Here is a 17,499-nt window from a genome sequence, read left to right as displayed (position 1 = left end):
AAATATACCATTCTGCTTATTTTGAAATACAAGCTTGCATGACAGATCACCATCTTAGTAGGTAATGAAGTTAATCCCCATATCCTAAGGGTTCATGACCAAAGTTATGAATTTGTATTTCCCATATTGTACATTTTATGCATGCATGTGGGAAGATTAAGGTCGGGGCAAGTTGCTCGAATTAATGATTAATCTGAGCCAAATCCAAATTAACAAACAATCAATCCAATCTCAACCCAATTTAAGCTACTCAACCTAATCTCATTTTTCTAAATTCGGGTTGAGTTTGGATTAGTCGGATTGTATGATTCAAAATATTATTATATAGGATAATATACATTATAAATATTATAAAAATATTAAATCGGGTTCAGGTTAACCTTGAGTTATTGAAACCTTAGCTCAAGCTTAACCCAAATGAAGTTTAGATTGAAAAAATATAACCCAAGCTTAACCTAGATATTAAAAATGATTGTCTAAATCTGGTTAAACATTGGGTTGGGTTTGGATTGGATCCAACCAACCTATCCAAGTTGCCACCCCCATTGGAAGATCAAATGTATAAAGCATATGGAAAAAACAAGGTATCATTATCAAAGTCATAAACCTACTAAATTGTATACAAGGTAAAATGACCAAAGTCATACACCTATATTAATGTTTTCATATACCATGAATACTATATGGAATTGAGAAATGTAGATTCAAGTATCTAGAAGAAAATGTTCATTTGTGACTCTTGAGGGAAGGTCACTTGACCTAATATAAAAGAGTTCTTGGTCTCCCTTTTCATTTATCCTAAGTTTATGAGATTTCCTATCATTTGTACAAATATTAAGAGTGAGAGAGAGAGACAAAAAGTAAGAAAAGAAAAGATATAAGATGTCAATATTAATACAAGGTAACAAAGTGCTATCAAAGTGAGACAACATTATGAATAATCTACATAAGGTGATCTTTATCACAATGACATAAGATGAGTTTTATAAATCTATTTTGATTCATTAAATTAGAATAGTGAGATCTTTTTTTCTTAATTTTCTAACATATAGAGCTAAAAGCTTTTCCTTTTAATTGATGTTTATTCATTTAGATTCTCCATATATATATATATATATATATATATATAAAAGCATTATGTATTTACTTAGATTCTAACTCAACCTATCATATAAGATGAAAATTTTAAAGCATGGGGAAAGATGGAGAAAGTGAGGTCGTGTAGGGTCATAAAATATATAATGAACTCTTTTTAATTTTATAATCGAATCTTGTCATTTTCTCTAGGTTGAGAATTTATCATATACATAGAGTAAGTTTCGTTAATTTTGTAGATAGCATTCTAGGTTCTAATAATGTTTAATAACATTTTTTTAAACTGTTTTCAAGATTTAATTAAAATCAAAATATCCACCTTTTGTTGACTAAAATTAAAAGAAGAGGCAGGTTTGAAATAAAAAAATATTTTTTTATTTTCAAATAATTTTTAAGTACTCTAAAAAAATCTAGTCCATGGTATCCAACTATTCCATCCTTTTTACCTCAATAGTATTAAAATTTAAAGATAAAATTTATCAAAAATAAACATAAACCTCCTTATTATTCATAATATTTGAGGAAAAGAAGAATTTTGGCAAAACATAAAAAATAAATAAAAAATAAAAAATAAAAACATAAAAATAAAGAGTAAAAATAAAGAGAGAGAGGAAGTGGATGAGTTTTCAGAAACTATAAAACGAAATTGCAATCTTATCATCTTGTTATCAAATCCAAAAGCTCTCTAACGTTCATGGAGTCCCTTCACAGTTACAGAGTCCTCCCACCTTCCAAACCCTTCCAAAACCACCCTAAAACCCTCAAACCCATCGGTCTCGTCCCAAACTCCATTCCCATCAACAAACCCACAACTGCCCACCCTCCCGTTAACCATCTTCTCATCTTCAAAACCTCCTCTCCCTCTCCCTCTCCTGCTTTTCTCTCTCAATTTCCACTAAAACCAGATAAAATCCCTCATCTCCTACTGGGTCTCTCCTCTTTCACTCCTCTTCCTTGCTTTGCTTCTGAAACTGTTGTGTCAGCCAACGACAAGATCAACTTAGAGTCTATAGTTGTTTCCATCGATGATTTTTTCAACAGGAACCCCTTTTTTGTCGCTGGGGTTACATTCATTTGGCTAGTTGTAGTGCCTCTGACCCAGGAGTATTTGAAGAAGTTCAAATTCATTTCTGCTATTAATGCCTTTAGGAAGCTCAGAGATGACCCTAATGCTCAGCTTTTGGATATCAGGGATGGGAAGAGCCTGGCCTATCTGGGTTCTCCCAATTTGAAGATTTTGAATAAGGGAGTGGTTCAGGTTCAGTTTTCTCAAGATGATGAAGATGCGTTCTTGAAGAGCGTGTCCACAAAGTTTGCTGATCCTAAGAATACCACTGTCTGTGTTCTCGACAAGTAAGTGCTGAAAATTCTTTTCAAACGGATAGAACCTAAGTTTTGTATTGAAAGATTTAAACATAATTGAGAAATGGGTTCTGAAAATTTTGAGATTTTCTGCTCAAATATGTTATTTGTAGAGAGGGGTTAGGGGAATGGAGATTGTGTTCTAGAAAATTGTAGTTCAAATCTCCTGATTTTTGGATTCGTACAAGTGGGTCCAATTTGACTTAATCTAAGCTCGACAATACAGTAACAATACTGCTATTTAGAATTAAGGGTCTGGCTCGGCTCCAATGGAGGATATGACATCTCCCATGATACTCATTAACAGCCCATAATCTTCAAATCTATAGTTTTTTTTTTTTTTTTAATTCTATTCCACCTCAACAGCGACGAGTTTGTTGTTTGTGAATGCTTAATAGTTTGGAGAGAAAAGATTTCAATGGTGATTCCACTTTTCCAAATACACAAAAGCTAGGTGCCAAGCTTCTTAATAATTATGAAATATTTTGCATTGATGAAGAAGAAAAATGGACAATCAATAAATTTGTTGGTGTTTGTCCTTTTGATGGAAAATGAGAAATTAAATATGATAAAGAAATTATTACTTATAGTTATTCTTTTCTGGCTGAAATTTTTGAACACTAAAAGTAAACTGCAAATGCAGATTGGGTGTTTTGGGTCAATTTGTTTTAATGAAAATGATATTTTGGCAGGAATAATGCTGTTGAATAAAATTTCGTGTGATATGTTGTTAAGGTAAATGGGCTATTTCTTCGAAAGTAGCTTGCAGTACAAAGAAAAAAAGGAATCCACTTCTCTGCTTTCTGCATGGTTGTATATTGTCAAAAACTTTTGTTCTTTCTGTCCTGTGATTATGGCAGTAACATCATATTTCTAGAGCCATTCTCCCAATTTCAGATCTTCTTACTGATTAAAGGGCCATGGTGAAACATGGACTTGAATTTGCGGGTACGGTTTGTGCCAACATGTGCCTTGGTATTCATCAACAGGACATGCTAGACTTGAGATAATTAGGACCAAAATCCAAAACAATAAATATTACTAGAAACAAAGTGTGCTTTTGGGGTTTCGTTTTTAACTTTATTTTGATGTTTGATGAAGCTTCAAGGTAGATCTGTATATTTTTGCAGAACAAAGAACAAGTTATTAGATTAGGTAATTGTGGATTTCAGGTATGATTCACCCTTGATCTACAGTGGTTTCATCAAATAAACTGAATCCTCTGGTTGAAGCATATTTTTCAAGTTTATTTTCTCTAGTTTGGATGAGTTTTCAGAACATGAATGATTCCAGTTGGCCTCCATTTCCCCTTTTTCTTCTTAGACACTTTTTTTCTAGGGGGTTTAAATAGTTTAGGATGAATGAACAGTAAATCAGTTGCTCATTCTAAAGGGCAGGGTGGTTCTTAATTTGATGATGAGTTCCTACATCAAAGTTCCCTCTAACATCCAGGTATTCAGGACCAGTCTATCCTTCTCTTTATTTATCGATTGGAGTTTCAGGCTTGTTTAGTTGGTGTGTATTATTGAGTAAAGCAGTTCCCATGAAAGACAAAATGAGTAATGGATTTTCTGCTTTCATTTGCTGACAGCTAAAGAGATGCCCAACGTCTAGACTTGCCTGGATGTCTTAGCAAATCAGAAGAAGTTTATTGTTACTAGAATGAAAAAAGGAATGGGGTATCATTAACTGACATGGAGCGTCAAGCACGTATAATGCGCTTGATTCCTTCTTTTTTTGGTGAATATGAACAAGTTTGATAGGATCTTTTCTCCATAGACTAGTATCCTTATCTAAACGTTTTCTGCTGTATTTTATATGATTATTGAAAAAAAATGTCATGTGCTGTTTCAGTTGAGCACTTATTGATCTGTTAGACTCTAAAAAGGAATGACATGCGCTGTACTGATCAATCACCTTCCTAGGTTATATTAATGTTCCTTCCTCAATTCATTTATGTTTTTCTAGATAAATGTTTTAGCCAATAGAATACATGATGAATTCACAACAAATCAGTTGGGGACATAGAACATTAGGGCTGCAGTGCATATCAAGTTATATTCTTGTACTCAGGCTTTGATATTTCTTATCTTCTTTTTCTTCAAGTAAGATTGTGATTATTATCTCATTGTTGTTTCCTCTTTTTGCTTGTAAGGTAGTTTTGATGGTAATTCCATGAAAGTGGCCGAGTTATTGTTCAAAAATGGATTCAAAGAGGCTTATGCAATCAGGGGTGGGATCAGAGGCAAGAATGGCTGGCAGGTACTCTTCCCTATCTTTCTTGTTTTTTTTTAACCGCTGTTTGTCTATTCCATCCATGCTTGGGTCTCAGTTTCTTCTTGTAGAACTCCATTGAACCTGCACTATGTCAACTGTACCGCATTTAGATCTATTATTCATTAACCGAACTGAAATTGTCTTGTGGACCAAATTAGCAACAATGTCTTAAGAACTTAAGTAGTTGGATGGTTAGGTTACATTTGGTCATTAGGATTTGAGCTCATAATGTATATCATACATTCTAGCACCCTCCTTCAAGTGTAGCCTCCTTTTTTGGTTTGGTCATTAGGATTTGAGCCCACAATGTATATCATACTCCAACACCCTCCTTCAAGTGTAGCCCCCCATTTTGGGACTTACACGTGGGTCGAATAAATTGGGTAAATAAACATGCGGTGGTGAGGTTTGAACACTTGACCTCTTACCAAATAAGGTTCTGATATCATGTTGAACAACCAGTTTTCTTAAAAGCTTAAGCTTGTAGGATTTGAGCCCACAATGTATATCATGCACTCTTAACAGTTATATGCCCAAGAAATTAAATGGGTGGGTTAGTTCAATAGTGGATTCTACCCATATAATCTGTTCTATGGCATCGGTGGGGTGTATGGACAAAATTTAGATTTTCTTGTAGTGTCATATGCATTCAATATGGTTGATTATTTAAAAGTATCCATTTATTTTCTGAGTTTCTTATAAGGTTTCTTTTCTGTTTAATTCTTTTCTTTGTTAAACTAGTAATTCTGCATTTTTTATTTTTTATTTTGTTCTGAAAGCGGTTTGTGTTTCACTTTAATTGCCTTTTATGCTGGAGTAGAAGATCTTTGCATTTGCAGTTGCACTTGGGAGATTTCTAAGGAACCAAGTTTCAATTTCTTTGTTTTGTTTGAACTTGGCATTTATCTGCTTTATTGAAAAGTTAATAAGAAAAGAATACTGAGCTGAAAGAGGTCTTTCTATCTATTTCTTTGTGCTACACATTACATGTAGTACATATCGTGCACGCACTACATGTTCCTTGTATTGTTTGCTCTTTCTCATTATTGAGGATTCGTTTCTTGATAGGGCATTATTGAGAATTTTTGCTGTATTATTCTTATTTAAATAATAATTGGTATATATGGAAAGTTATAAGCAGGGGTTTGGGGCATTCCTGATTATTTGCTTGTATTTCACTCTTATTTTGCGTTTTTACTTTTAAGAAATCTTTTTCTTTTGATAGGAATCTTGCTTTAAGGAATCTTTGTATTCGTTTATGTGTAGTTGTTTATGTATTAAGTTTTGTACATGCATGTTTGCAGGCAATTCAAGAAAACCTATTGCCACCGTCAGTACATATTTATCCTAAGAAGAAGGTTAAAATGTCACGACAGCCTGAGGTAAATGGAGGCATTATTATTGAAGGTGAAGATAACTCCAAGGCTTCCTCTTCGGCAAGTGTACCTCTGGATAGCAGTGAAACAGTTGACAATGGATATGTGAAAAAGCCCATCAAATCCACCCCACAGGCAAAACTTGGTTCTAGATCATCCTCTCCCTATCCCAATGTATGGTCATCTTAACTTACTCTCTCTCTCTCCCTTCCGCCCTCACTCCCTCCCTCAAGTAATTATATGAAGCTAGTGAGGATTATGTTTAAGTTGGAATTACTAGTCGAATTTAATTTGGAGTCAAATTTCAGTGTTCTCTTTGCCACATCTTTTACAAGCATTACTTTAATTTTATTTTGGGGCCATTTCAATATCATTTATATCATCTATATCATGAAGAAAGCTACACCCACATTGCCACATGCACTTGAAGCCAACATTTCATCTTTTATCCTCATCCTGTTGAAAATAAAAGCCTGCTTTACATTTAAAAAAACCTCATCATGTTCCAACTTTTCATTGAGCAATCTATGTAAACTACCAAGCCTTACGCCTCTCAACAGTTTATGAGGTAAGCACCATACACATTCTACTGATCGCATTCCATGAGCCCTTCAATTTCTATGATGCATTCACATATTGTAGTGTTCTCAACACTAATTGACCTGACTGAAAACCAAAACTATGCTGTGTTGTAGTTACACAATACATGGAAGTCTAGAAATCATCATTCTGAATAACACGCATTGCTGTGTGTTCATTAACAGTTTCCTCCCAAAGAAGCTGCTAACATATTTATTGGTATTTTTGGCATAGTACCCAGATTTGAAACCGCCATCTTCCCCAACTCCAGCAAAGCCGCGAACCTGATGGAGCTGAAGCTCATCTGATCTTCAGGAAAAGGTGGTGTTGGGTTTACAACACTGATGAATCGGATGATGAAGTTGATATGTAATTTTGGGCATCAATGCTAATGTCTTTTATCTTGAATTGCAGAGAGATTGTGTAGAATGGGATGGCCCATTGTTTTTGGAGTAATAGCAGTCATGAAGATAAGAATTTTGAGTGCATCTTATGATAACCCTTGGAATGATCCAAAACTCTGTAATTCTTGTTCTTTAGGCCAAAGTATGGATGTTGAATTCCTCTACTTCTCTACTCTTTCATTATTGAGTACTCAAACTTTTCGGATTATTCATGTGTTATTCAATGAGTATTTTACTGGTAAATTCTACCGTACCTCTTGTATGCTGCAAAAAGTATCGTACATAGTTTTGTAAATTGATCATATTGTTTTAGTGGCATTATTGCTACCTCAATTCTTTTCGTACTTGGTCATATTAGTTCTAATTTGGTCACTTTTTTTTTTCATATTTGATCATATTGTTTGTGCTTGTGAAATTGTAGGACTATGTTGATGTGTGAGAGTGCAAAGTTTATCAGATTTCCTCTTTGTCGAAAATTTGTCAAAACATCTACAAGTCAGTTTTCAAGTTCAAGGACCACGATTCTAATATAGTTGGAGGAGATTTGAGTGTTGTTTTTCATGGGGGTAGTGAATTCTTTTTGGTGGCTTGGAATACTATTGTAAACAATTGAGAAAAACGATTGCAACACCCCCTCCCTTCTTGGGGTATTGCTCTACCTAAAGGCTTATTGCCCCAAAGATCACTCCACCATCTACCATCCATTTGGAATATTTTCAAGCAATGGCAGCAAGCAGTGATAGCAATAAAGCAATTTTTCCTGTCTTAACTAATCCAAAATCATTTTCAAGATTTGTGGCTCTATGCTTCAACCCAAAATTTTAAAATCAAATGTCCCAACATTGACTCAAAATGAAAGGGCCTTGCATTGAATTGAAAAAAGAAATTCAAAATATGACAATTGAATCTTTACATGAAAGAATTGAGTGGTCATCTTGGTCAATGAGAGGATTGCATCTTATTACTTAAGAAAAGATCCTAACTAAGCCCATCACTAGACGTTGCTTTCTATTTTCTCTTCTATGTTGTTCCATACTCCTTTCATGCTTGCAATTTATAAAAGAAATGACTAAGGTGAGAAAGCCACCACTAGGAGGGTGGTTAAAATGTCTCTTCACCTTGCCAATAAGAACGAGGTAACCTTTTATACTTAACTATGGTTTGTGCTTTAGTGGATTTCCAAGTGTCCTTGAAGGATTTAGTGATGCAAATTAGATCTCGAATTCAAATGAGATGAAATCCACTAGTGAATATGTTTTCATTTTTGGTGAGAGTGCAGTTTCTTGGAAATCTGCCTTGTCAAGTGTCATGCATGTTATGACAGTTGGAGCTTGTATGGCAGCTCTAATTCATTTCTTGAGGCATTGACATTGGTCCTAACGAGCTTTGCTTGAAGAATAATGAGAAACGAAGGATGATAATAGGAAAAGGTGAGCGAGATTTGACGATTGAAAATTCAAATCTCCAGTAGGGAGAAGAGAGGGAAAGTTAGGAACGAAGAAAAATAGGTTTGGGGAGGTTGCAAGCCTGTATGAGCTTGAAAAAGTGAGAATGCATGAAAAAAAGGCTAAAAATTGCAAAAGGGCAGTTCTAACTGCAAGGGTCCTAGCCTAGTGAAATTAGTGTCTAGTAGACTATTCTTGTAGGCAACCCAACAGCAACCTGGCAAGCAAGCTTCCTTCTAGGGCTACTAACCCTTCCAAAGTGCATCGTTTTAGTTGTCTTTTCCCTTTATTTTTCTTACAAAACTCACAAAATGGTTAATGCACCTTTTATTGATAAAACAAGGTAAATGTGTACTCTTATGTGTGAATTATTGCGAGTTCGTATGATTTACTATGCTAATCACTAAATAATTTTATGCTAATCGAGACCCAATTGTATTTTGTTTATGAAATCACTTGGATCAACTTTTTCATACTAATCACATTTTTTGTATCTCATTTTATGTAGAAGGATTCAAACGAGATTGAACAAATCTTATCAAAGAGGGCATGTGTTTTCTACTTAAATGTAAGCTTGTCATATTTAGATATTTTAGTATAAGATTATGATAGTTGCATGTTTTATGAAGTTTTAGGTCTTGTTTGGTAATAGTTTTCAAAAACTGTTTTTTGATGTTTTGCAGAACAAATGTTAGTTTTGAAACCTAAGCTGTTTTTTTAACTTGTTTTCTATGTTTTTAAATATATTTTTTTTAAAAAAACATGTAGTACTTTATTTTTAATTGGTCTTCATATTTGTATAATTATTTTTTAAAACAACCCTCAAAAAACAATTTAAAATAATTAAAAGATATTTTTTTGAAAATAATAATTTTTTTTTTTTTTTGTTTTTAAGAATAAAAAACTTTTTTTTCTAGTTATCAAACATGTTTTTCTCGATTTTGTTTCAAAGAACAAAAAATTGTTTTCGAAAGTCATTACCAAACAAACCCTTAATTTCTATAGATATAAGAAAAGATTTTAATCATGATGGAAGAGATGGTATCCTTTTATTCTTGTTCCTTGGAACAAAAATAACTAATGGTGGACAATTTTATTTTATTTTTTCTTAACAATTTAATGCAATTTGGTGAGATAATTCAAGTAATTAATTTTTATGTGAAATTGTAATACTTTTAAAGTAAAATAATACATTTGGGAAAAATCTATCATAGCGAATTGATGTCATATAAATTTTGAATTCCCGAAGTTCAAGTATATGATAAAAATTTGGGTTATATATTATACAAAATTTGAATTATCGAATAAAGTACAAACATATATCATTAATACAACACAAATGAGACTAAAATACAAAAAAGTTAATGTAAAATAAAAGTAATGAAAATCTAATAAGATTAGAAATGAAGTTAGCAATGAAACAAAATATAAGATATAAAGTAATCGGGTTTTGGTACAAAAGGATCGTTGAAAATGGAATTAGGATGTACATGTAGACTATACTTCTTTGATAAGGTATTGATACAATAATCAAACCCTTAAAAAAAAATTAAATTTGATTTTACCATCCAACTTTAACATTTAATTTAATATTTTTATAGGAGGGGCAGGTGGAAAAAAAAAACATTAAAACGGTGAAACTGAAACGACGCCGTTTAAGCAACGGGAGATACCGAGAACCCATTCCAGAGTGTGAATCGAAATCAATTCCGTTATCGTCTAAAGAAACTAACTCTAAGTGGACGTTACGGTTTCGCTCCTTCTGCTCAGAGCTCCTGCAACACCGTTTTCTCTAGGTGAGTTCCCATACCCCTGTCGATTTCAGTGTTTCAATTGGGTTTTCAGTAATTGAATGGCTGCATTATTATTATTATTATTAGTATTATTATTATTTTATGATGTAAGAATTAGGGTTTGGAATGGACGAGGTTTTCAATTTTTGAGTCGCTTGATTTTTCTGCCATATTTTGTGATGATTAAGGAATTAGCGTTTGTTTCCAGGTGTCAAACAATGGTGATTTGGGTTTTCATGATTGAGGAATTAGAATTCAGAATTACTAATTTGGTTGGTGTTTATAGGATTAAATACGCTAACTTTTTTGAACTATATCAAAACCTGGCATGTGGCAGAGAAAGGCAGAATTCGAGATGGATTTTTCATAAGGAATGTACAAATGTTATAGGTGTTTTTTGGATACTCTTTCTATTTTGAACTTTTTTTTTTTGAAAGAAATGTGCTGAATTTTGAATTTTTCTTTCCTCATATTTCCAAGAAATGATTTGCAGCATGAACAGCTTCTCAGACACCCTCTGTAGTGCAACATGTAAATTTACACAAAATCAAAATCAAGAGTATGTTCCAATTGTTCTGTCAAAAGGAAAATTTTAGGGTGGCTACTTTGCTAAACTTTATGAACAAAAAGTGGATATGCAACAATGAGATATGTTATTTAGATTTTTATGAAAATACAAGGAAAATAAAAATATAACCAAATGGCAGGTCAGTTCAAACCAATAATATCTTTAGCATTGTTCATGTGATTTTTTTTTTTTTTTGATAGGTAAATTCTTGTCCCCATTGGGACTTGAACTTGGAACCTCCCACAAATCCTCCCCGCCCCTTTACCACTTGAGCCAGGCCTCAAGGGCTAGCATTGTTCATGTAAGTTCTTTATACTATCCCTTCAAACCTTGCAATGGCATAGAAAATAAAAATCTGACACATGGTTCTTTATGACTTTGTTCCTGGTTAAAATCAGGGTAGGGTGTGGTTGAAGAATATTTTGAAAAGCTAGTAATACTGGTAAGATCAAACAGCTGCATCAATAAATGGAATCCAGAAAAAGAGAGAAAAATAAGCTATTTTGAGCACCTCATGGGGATAGTCCTCCAAATGCCTAGGGCAATTTTTGTTTTCTTTTTTGTCTTTTGGACAGGAAAATGGTGAATATATATTAAAGTTGCCTTAATAAAAGGTGCACCTAGGCACGTAGCTCATTTATTGATTTAAAAAGGCCTTAGGGCATCTAAAATTAATAGAAGTTCTAGCTAAAACTATTGGGGAATGCAAGAACGAAAACTGATTTATGATAAAGGAAAAGGAATTAACATAAAGGAATGGGAAAATCTAAGACAACAAATGACACTAAGGATATGGTACCCTGTGTAGGAAGTTAGAATCAAGGAAACCATGAGGTGTGACTCAGGTGTCAAAAGGTTTGGGGTTCCACTTTGGAACATTTTTGAGCATACAATAGTTCTTTATTTTAGATGATAACATTAGTTAATTTGACTCGAATGCAGCCTCTTGTGGGGTGTTCCTTGTCTCTTCAGGTGGCAAGGTGGCCATGGATATATCATCTTGGGATGGAACCCTCTCATCAAGTGACTTCTGCCTTGCTGCTCATGCTTTCACTGAGAAATGGAAAAGGATCAACCCTGTTCTCCCTCCATGGTCATGGGTACCTCGGCCAAAATCACCATGGTTGACTTCTCATGAAGTTAGTTTTGCCCACCATTTTTTCATGCTCTGATGCATTGGTTGATGCTATAAATTTCCTGTTCCTGCTTCTTATCTTCTGTGCTACTTATCTCTCTCAGGTAGAGGGTTATTTGTCACTAGAGAACATGTGCATTCTCAGGTCTTGTGAGGTCTGATTTGATGTTCCATTGAAGAATAAATTCTGGTGTAAGCAGAATTGATACAATCTACCTCTGTTTGTGTCTTGTACAGGAAGATCACGATGAAAAAAGTCACAAGGGAAATGAAGAGCCTAATTGTCCGGGGAAAGATGAGTACATTGATAATGCTACTTTGGTAAGTATGTCATTATCTATATTCTGCTCTTAGTTTACATTCTCTTGTAGAAGCCTTGAAGGGTAGTTGAATAGACATGGATAATACTCCTGAACAATAGATTGACCATGTTCTTGTTTCATTTTGCCAGGTCCAGAGTTATAGTCACGATGTACGTTACTTTGACTTCCATATAGTGCACAGTGCTTCATATAGGGTTCCAGTGCTATATTTCCGCACATTTTCTAGTGGTATGTTCGTCTCTATGTAGCCATTATTTGTATTGGGGTGATGATCCCACAAAAGGACAAATATACCTTTCTAATTGTTTTTTTACAAGCAGACATTTGTTTACAACATTAAAAATTCAAATTTTATTACATTAGGCACTGCTCTGATAATTTATCCAGTAATTGATTATGACAATATGTTAGAGTTGATTCTGTGCTGCTTCTTTTTAGATTTTCTAACCCATCGTAATTCAATTCAGGGATTGTCCAAAGCCCAATAATAAGTATGAACCTACCCATGTACAACCACAGGGAGTTATAAATCTACTGTTGGGTTAGAAAGTTGGATGTGCAATCCTTGTTTGTTGTGTAGCTCTATCTAGGACCAGGTCCTTGTTAAATCAAAGTACAATGTGTCTTTTCTGACTACCTTGATCCAAGTTCTTGTTTCAATGTATCAAAATTGCTTTTGCTATGTCTAGGTTCTGAACCATTCTTATAGCGATTGACCTTACATAAATTGCAGTTGATAATCAAGTTGTATTTTTCCGACATGATGGCCATCAATTATAAAGGTTTTGAAATATCCAAGAGAGGGATAGTTTTGTGGCAAACTGCGTGCATTGCTTTAATTTGAGTTGTGTGGCGGGAAAGAAATGCTAGGATATTTGAGGATAAAGCTAGGAATTCAGAGAATCTATAGAATTCCATTCACTTCCTTGCTTCTCTTTGGGCTTTTTGTTCCATGGTTTTTAAGGGCACTCCCCTTAATGTGTTACAATTAGATTGGCTAGCAGTGTGTAGCTCCAACGGGATGGTCTAGCCAAGAGAGATTGTTCGTTGTTTTTACATTGTAGCTTCTTGTTTTTGTATTCTTGTTGTTTAGTTATTTCTTTGGTGGGAGGATTCCTCGTCCTTCTTTTGTACTTCTTATTTCTATCAATATATCTCTTTGTTATTTCCTATCAAAATAATAATAATAATCAAGTTGTATTTTCCATAGTTACACAAAGCACCTCTATTTTCCCTATGCATACTGATTAGTTTTAAGTTTGTTTATTTATTTGATTATGAAACAGAAAAATGCCACTAACATAACAAACCTTGAGTTCATTCTGAGTTAAATAATTTACTAATCATTGTAAGTTTGTAGATGGCCAACCTTTGCTGTTGGAAGATGTTGAAAAGGAACTTCCTGGAAACTCTACAAATGTACTAATGGAATCAAAATGGACATTCATAACTCAGGAGGTACATATTTCTTATTTTCCTCTTGTTATCATTTTTTTATTTATTTTGGTTTTTCTTTTGCCTCTCAATCTTGATTAATGATTATTAATTTGACAAGAAAGTGACTGTTAATTAAAGTGATTGTATGATACATATGCTAGTTATTAACTGGGAGTTGACAATACGTGTCTGCTACTGTGCATCGCTTTGTCTCTGGACGTAGAACATCTAGGCCAGGGTTTTAGTCCCTCTCTCACAGCCTGATTTTGATTTTTTGATCCACCTAATGCTGGGAGATGAAGCTTAATATAAATTACTTGAAAAAATAGCTGTGGATCTTGGTCTCATCCAACTGTATAACCCCAAGCTCTTAGGAAAGCTTGTGCGTTCATTACCTTGATCCAAGTTTTAAAACTTGCTCTTGATAAAAAATGATTTCCCAAAATTTTGGATTTTGAATTTGATCAAGTGGAATTAGTGTTTTCACTAATATGATGGGTGGGGCATCCTTTTTTTTTTTTCCTTTTAATTTAATTTAATTTTTTTAAATATTTTATTTTGTTGTATTAAGTGCATTATGATAAGTATTAATATTTTCTCTTAATATCGAATTATTAAGTAAAAGGAAGGAGGAAAAATCCTTCATCAAAGTACACAATCCCTATACACCATCTAATAAAAAAGGTGGATAAGTGGATGCTAGTTCAAAAGGTCAAATCTGGCTACAATTCACTGAGGTCAAATGTAGTACAAAAGATAAAAAAGGTGGGTTGTGTTCTCCGAAAGATTGTTTCCGCAGGTTGTTTATTCTTGTAGATCATAACCATCTTGGATGGGGGATATTTGGGATGCTAGGGAGGTGGGCATCAGGGAAGTTGAAGTTCCATCATAGAAGTAGTTTCTTTGATTGGGAATTGGAGATTGTGGTGTAGTGGAGTTGAGGGTATCTTAGTTTCTAAGGCTTCATGCAATGGCATGTTCACAGTTAGATTTTTCTGCAAGACTTAACCCTTCCTTTTGCTGCTGAACAGATTTGGGATCCAAAAGTGTCTTCCAAGGCTGCCTTTTTTTCTTTGGATGGTGGTATAGACAAAAATCTTAAACATAAACCAGCTAATGAGATGAGGGGGGGTTTATGTTAATTGGTGTAGCCTTTGCAATCAGAAGGAGGATATGTTGATTATATTTTTAATTCATTTGCAACTGGATTTCTTGCCTGTCATCTTTGGTGTTGTCTTTTCTTGGAATGTTTTTCTAGCCTATCATAGTAGCTTCAAGGAAACGATTCATAAATTGGGTTGGAAAATTGCTCTATTATGTTTGTTTTGGATAGTTTGGAAAAAGAGGGAAGAGATGAACCTTTCAAGACTTGGAGATTTAATTTTGGTAATTGAGAATCAGTTTCTAAATTATTTGTTTTTGTAGTCTAAAGGTTCTGTATGAGATGTCAACTTCACTTTTGGGGATTTTTAGACAGCCAAGGTTGCTTTAAACATTTTCCTTTTCTTTTTGGTGTCTTTTTCCTTTTTTTTTTCTTACTGTTTTATGTGAATCTCTTATATCCCTTGAGTACATGGGTTGTGTCCCCCTTTATTAGGTGCATATGTATATTCTTACTTTTAAGTCTTTGTTTAGATTGGCTTTTAAGAGGCTAAAAACTCTTTTTTAAGCTCAACAAAAGCTCATGTACCATTTTATTAAGTTTATTAAAATAGCTTGGAACTTTAAAAACATAGGAGTTCTGGAATTGCTCTATTTTAGCTTATGAAATAAGTTATTTTGTGTTTGATGAACATCAATATTTCCTTTGAAAACTAAAGCTTTGCCTTCTGCATCAACTTTTAGCTAAAATCACAAACAAAAAACAGGTCTTAATTTGTATATCAAGAAGAGAGAAAAAAAAAAAAAAAACAGGGAAAATAGAAGTGATCTAACAATGGAGATCTTGCAGCATATTGTAGAATTCAGAAGTGAGACCAAATTAAATTAACTTATGATGTCTTCTTGTGAAAAAATATGCCTTCCCAATGTTTCTTCCTTTGATTAAATGATCAAGCATGGTAAAAGGTGCTTGGTGCTACCAAGCATTCATAGTCCATTCTTACCTTGCATAGATATCCTTCATCTTGCATCTTTGCATGTTTAGTTCCCTTCCAAGCTTGTTTATGCATGCTAGGTGTTGTCTGGAAAGAAATATTACTTGCAAAAATTTCAGAAAATCCATGTTTGGTTAGGGAGAAAAAAAATATTATGATCAAGTTTTTGATGTTTCAATGTCCTCGATTGTAGGAGCACCCATACTTGAACAGACCATGGTACAAATTACATCCTTGTGGAACCAGTGAGTGGATGAAGCTGCTTTTTCTCACAGACCCTTCCCTTGGTGGTAGCCAAGGGGTGCCAGTTGAGCTATATCTCTCATCATGGATCTCGATGGTTGGGCAGGCGGTTGGCCTTAAGGTCCCCTTGGAAATGTTCAACAAAAGAACAGAGTGAAGGAGGCGAGTTGTATGAGAATGGTTTGCCCTAAATCTTCCAGACAGGGGTTAACAAGGCATTTCTTCTGATGATCCAGTGAAAGTGAAAGTAGTGAGCGTTTCAATAGTATGGCTGAAGTGATTCACTCTTTCAAATGACAGGCAATCTAGAAAAGACAAAAGGGTTTATTGTGGTATAGAGTAGAGTTATGGGTCTCAGGGTTTTCTCCTTGAGCCAGAGTTGTAGGTGTGTATGTAGAATTGTTCTGTAGGATCAGCAATGAATTTGAATCAGTGATAATGACACTTTTGTAAATTCAATTTATATAATATTAATTAATTTTAATTCAAGTCTTATTAAAAATTAAAAAGAGTTTTATAATTATAAATAAATTTAAAAAATAGATAGCTTTTAAGAAAACATGAATAGTAATATTATAATAAAATCATAAATTATATTTTTTTTATAAAATAATAATATTTTAGTACATGTTAGAAACCTAGGGTTATTAAAATTCTGGTATTTTTTTTAAATGGATAATAATTATTAATAATATTTTATCTAAAGTAAATAATGAATAAAGTTTAACCTTTTGAACATATGAATGAGTCAAATTTCTCATTACATATGTGTATTTACAATTTAGTATCCGATTATGAATATAATATTTGAAAATGTTAATATTTAATATGTAATTAGATCGATTTTTTAAATTTAAAATTATTCTTAAAAATTAAAAGACTCCTTAAAGAATTTAAGTTATTAATTATGTCTTACCTAATTTCTAATCTATTCATCTAATAATAAATTCAAAAAATATAGTTGTGTGTATTGGAGAAACATTGAAGTCATGATTTACATTATATTAACTTTAATCAATTATTTTTTTTGTGATTAAATATATTTTTTGAATTCCAAATTATTTATAAAAAAAATTAAACTCATTAATAAATTCAATGCAAAAAGTATTATTTGATTTATAAGTCTTGTTTAATTTAGAGCTTATTGGCCTGGTGAAAAAAATTGTAAAAATATGATATATGTAAATAAGTAACTAACCAAATAATTTGAAATAAATTTTAGTGTATGATTTTGTAATGTTATTGAGTTCTACGACTTTTTAATACTAATTAAATCAATTTTTGAGTTTTAAATTATTTTTTAGAATTAATAAATTTTATGTATCAAGTATACTTTGTTTTACAATTAATTTGCTTCATAAAAAAT

General features: G+C 33.1%; 2 protein-coding genes across 10 annotated transcripts; both read left to right on the top strand.

Moving 5' to 3' along the window:
- The first annotated feature begins 1,710 nt into the window (after positions 1 to 1,710).
- Positions 1,711 to 7,426, top strand: LOC100260014 (rhodanese-like domain-containing protein 4A, chloroplastic). The gene is made up of 5 exons (XM_002270984.5): positions 1,711 to 2,448; positions 4,617 to 4,719; positions 6,039 to 6,284; positions 6,924 to 7,010; positions 7,104 to 7,426. The coding sequence occupies exons 1-4, from the start codon at positions 1,790 to 1,792 to the stop codon at positions 6,975 to 6,977; spliced, it is 1,062 nt and encodes a 353-aa protein (XP_002271020.4). The 5' UTR covers positions 1,711 to 1,789; the 3' UTR covers positions 6,978 to 7,010; positions 7,104 to 7,426.
- Positions 7,427 to 10,227: 2,801 nt separating this feature from the next.
- On the top strand, positions 10,228 to 16,622 carry LOC100265221 (ubiquitin-like-conjugating enzyme ATG10). Of its 9 annotated transcripts, none has more exons than XM_059738279.1 (9): positions 10,228 to 10,334; positions 11,100 to 11,200; positions 11,298 to 11,341; positions 11,872 to 12,038; positions 12,139 to 12,189; positions 12,272 to 12,355; positions 12,486 to 12,585; positions 13,718 to 13,815; positions 16,084 to 16,622. In XM_059738279.1, the coding sequence occupies exons 4-9, from the start codon at positions 11,886 to 11,888 to the stop codon at positions 16,288 to 16,290; spliced, it is 693 nt and encodes a 230-aa protein (XP_059594262.1). In that variant the 5' UTR covers positions 10,228 to 10,334; positions 11,100 to 11,200; positions 11,298 to 11,341; positions 11,872 to 11,885; the 3' UTR covers positions 16,291 to 16,622. The 9 variants fall into 9 exon arrangements, with proteins under 9 accessions (XP_059594262.1, XP_059594261.1, XP_059594260.1 ...); XM_059738278.1 differs by having other exon boundaries at positions 11,842 to 12,038; XM_059738277.1 differs by lacking the exon at positions 11,298 to 11,341.
- Positions 16,623 to 17,499: the final 877 nt, after the last annotated feature.

Source organism: Vitis vinifera, chromosome 7, assembly GCF_030704535.1.
Source record: "Vitis vinifera cultivar Pinot Noir 40024 chromosome 7, ASM3070453v1".
NCBI lineage: Eukaryota > Viridiplantae > Streptophyta > Magnoliopsida > Vitales > Vitaceae > Vitis > Vitis vinifera.
The sequence above is the reverse complement of the archived record's forward strand: the minus strand, read 5'-3'. Positions and strand labels throughout refer to the sequence as shown.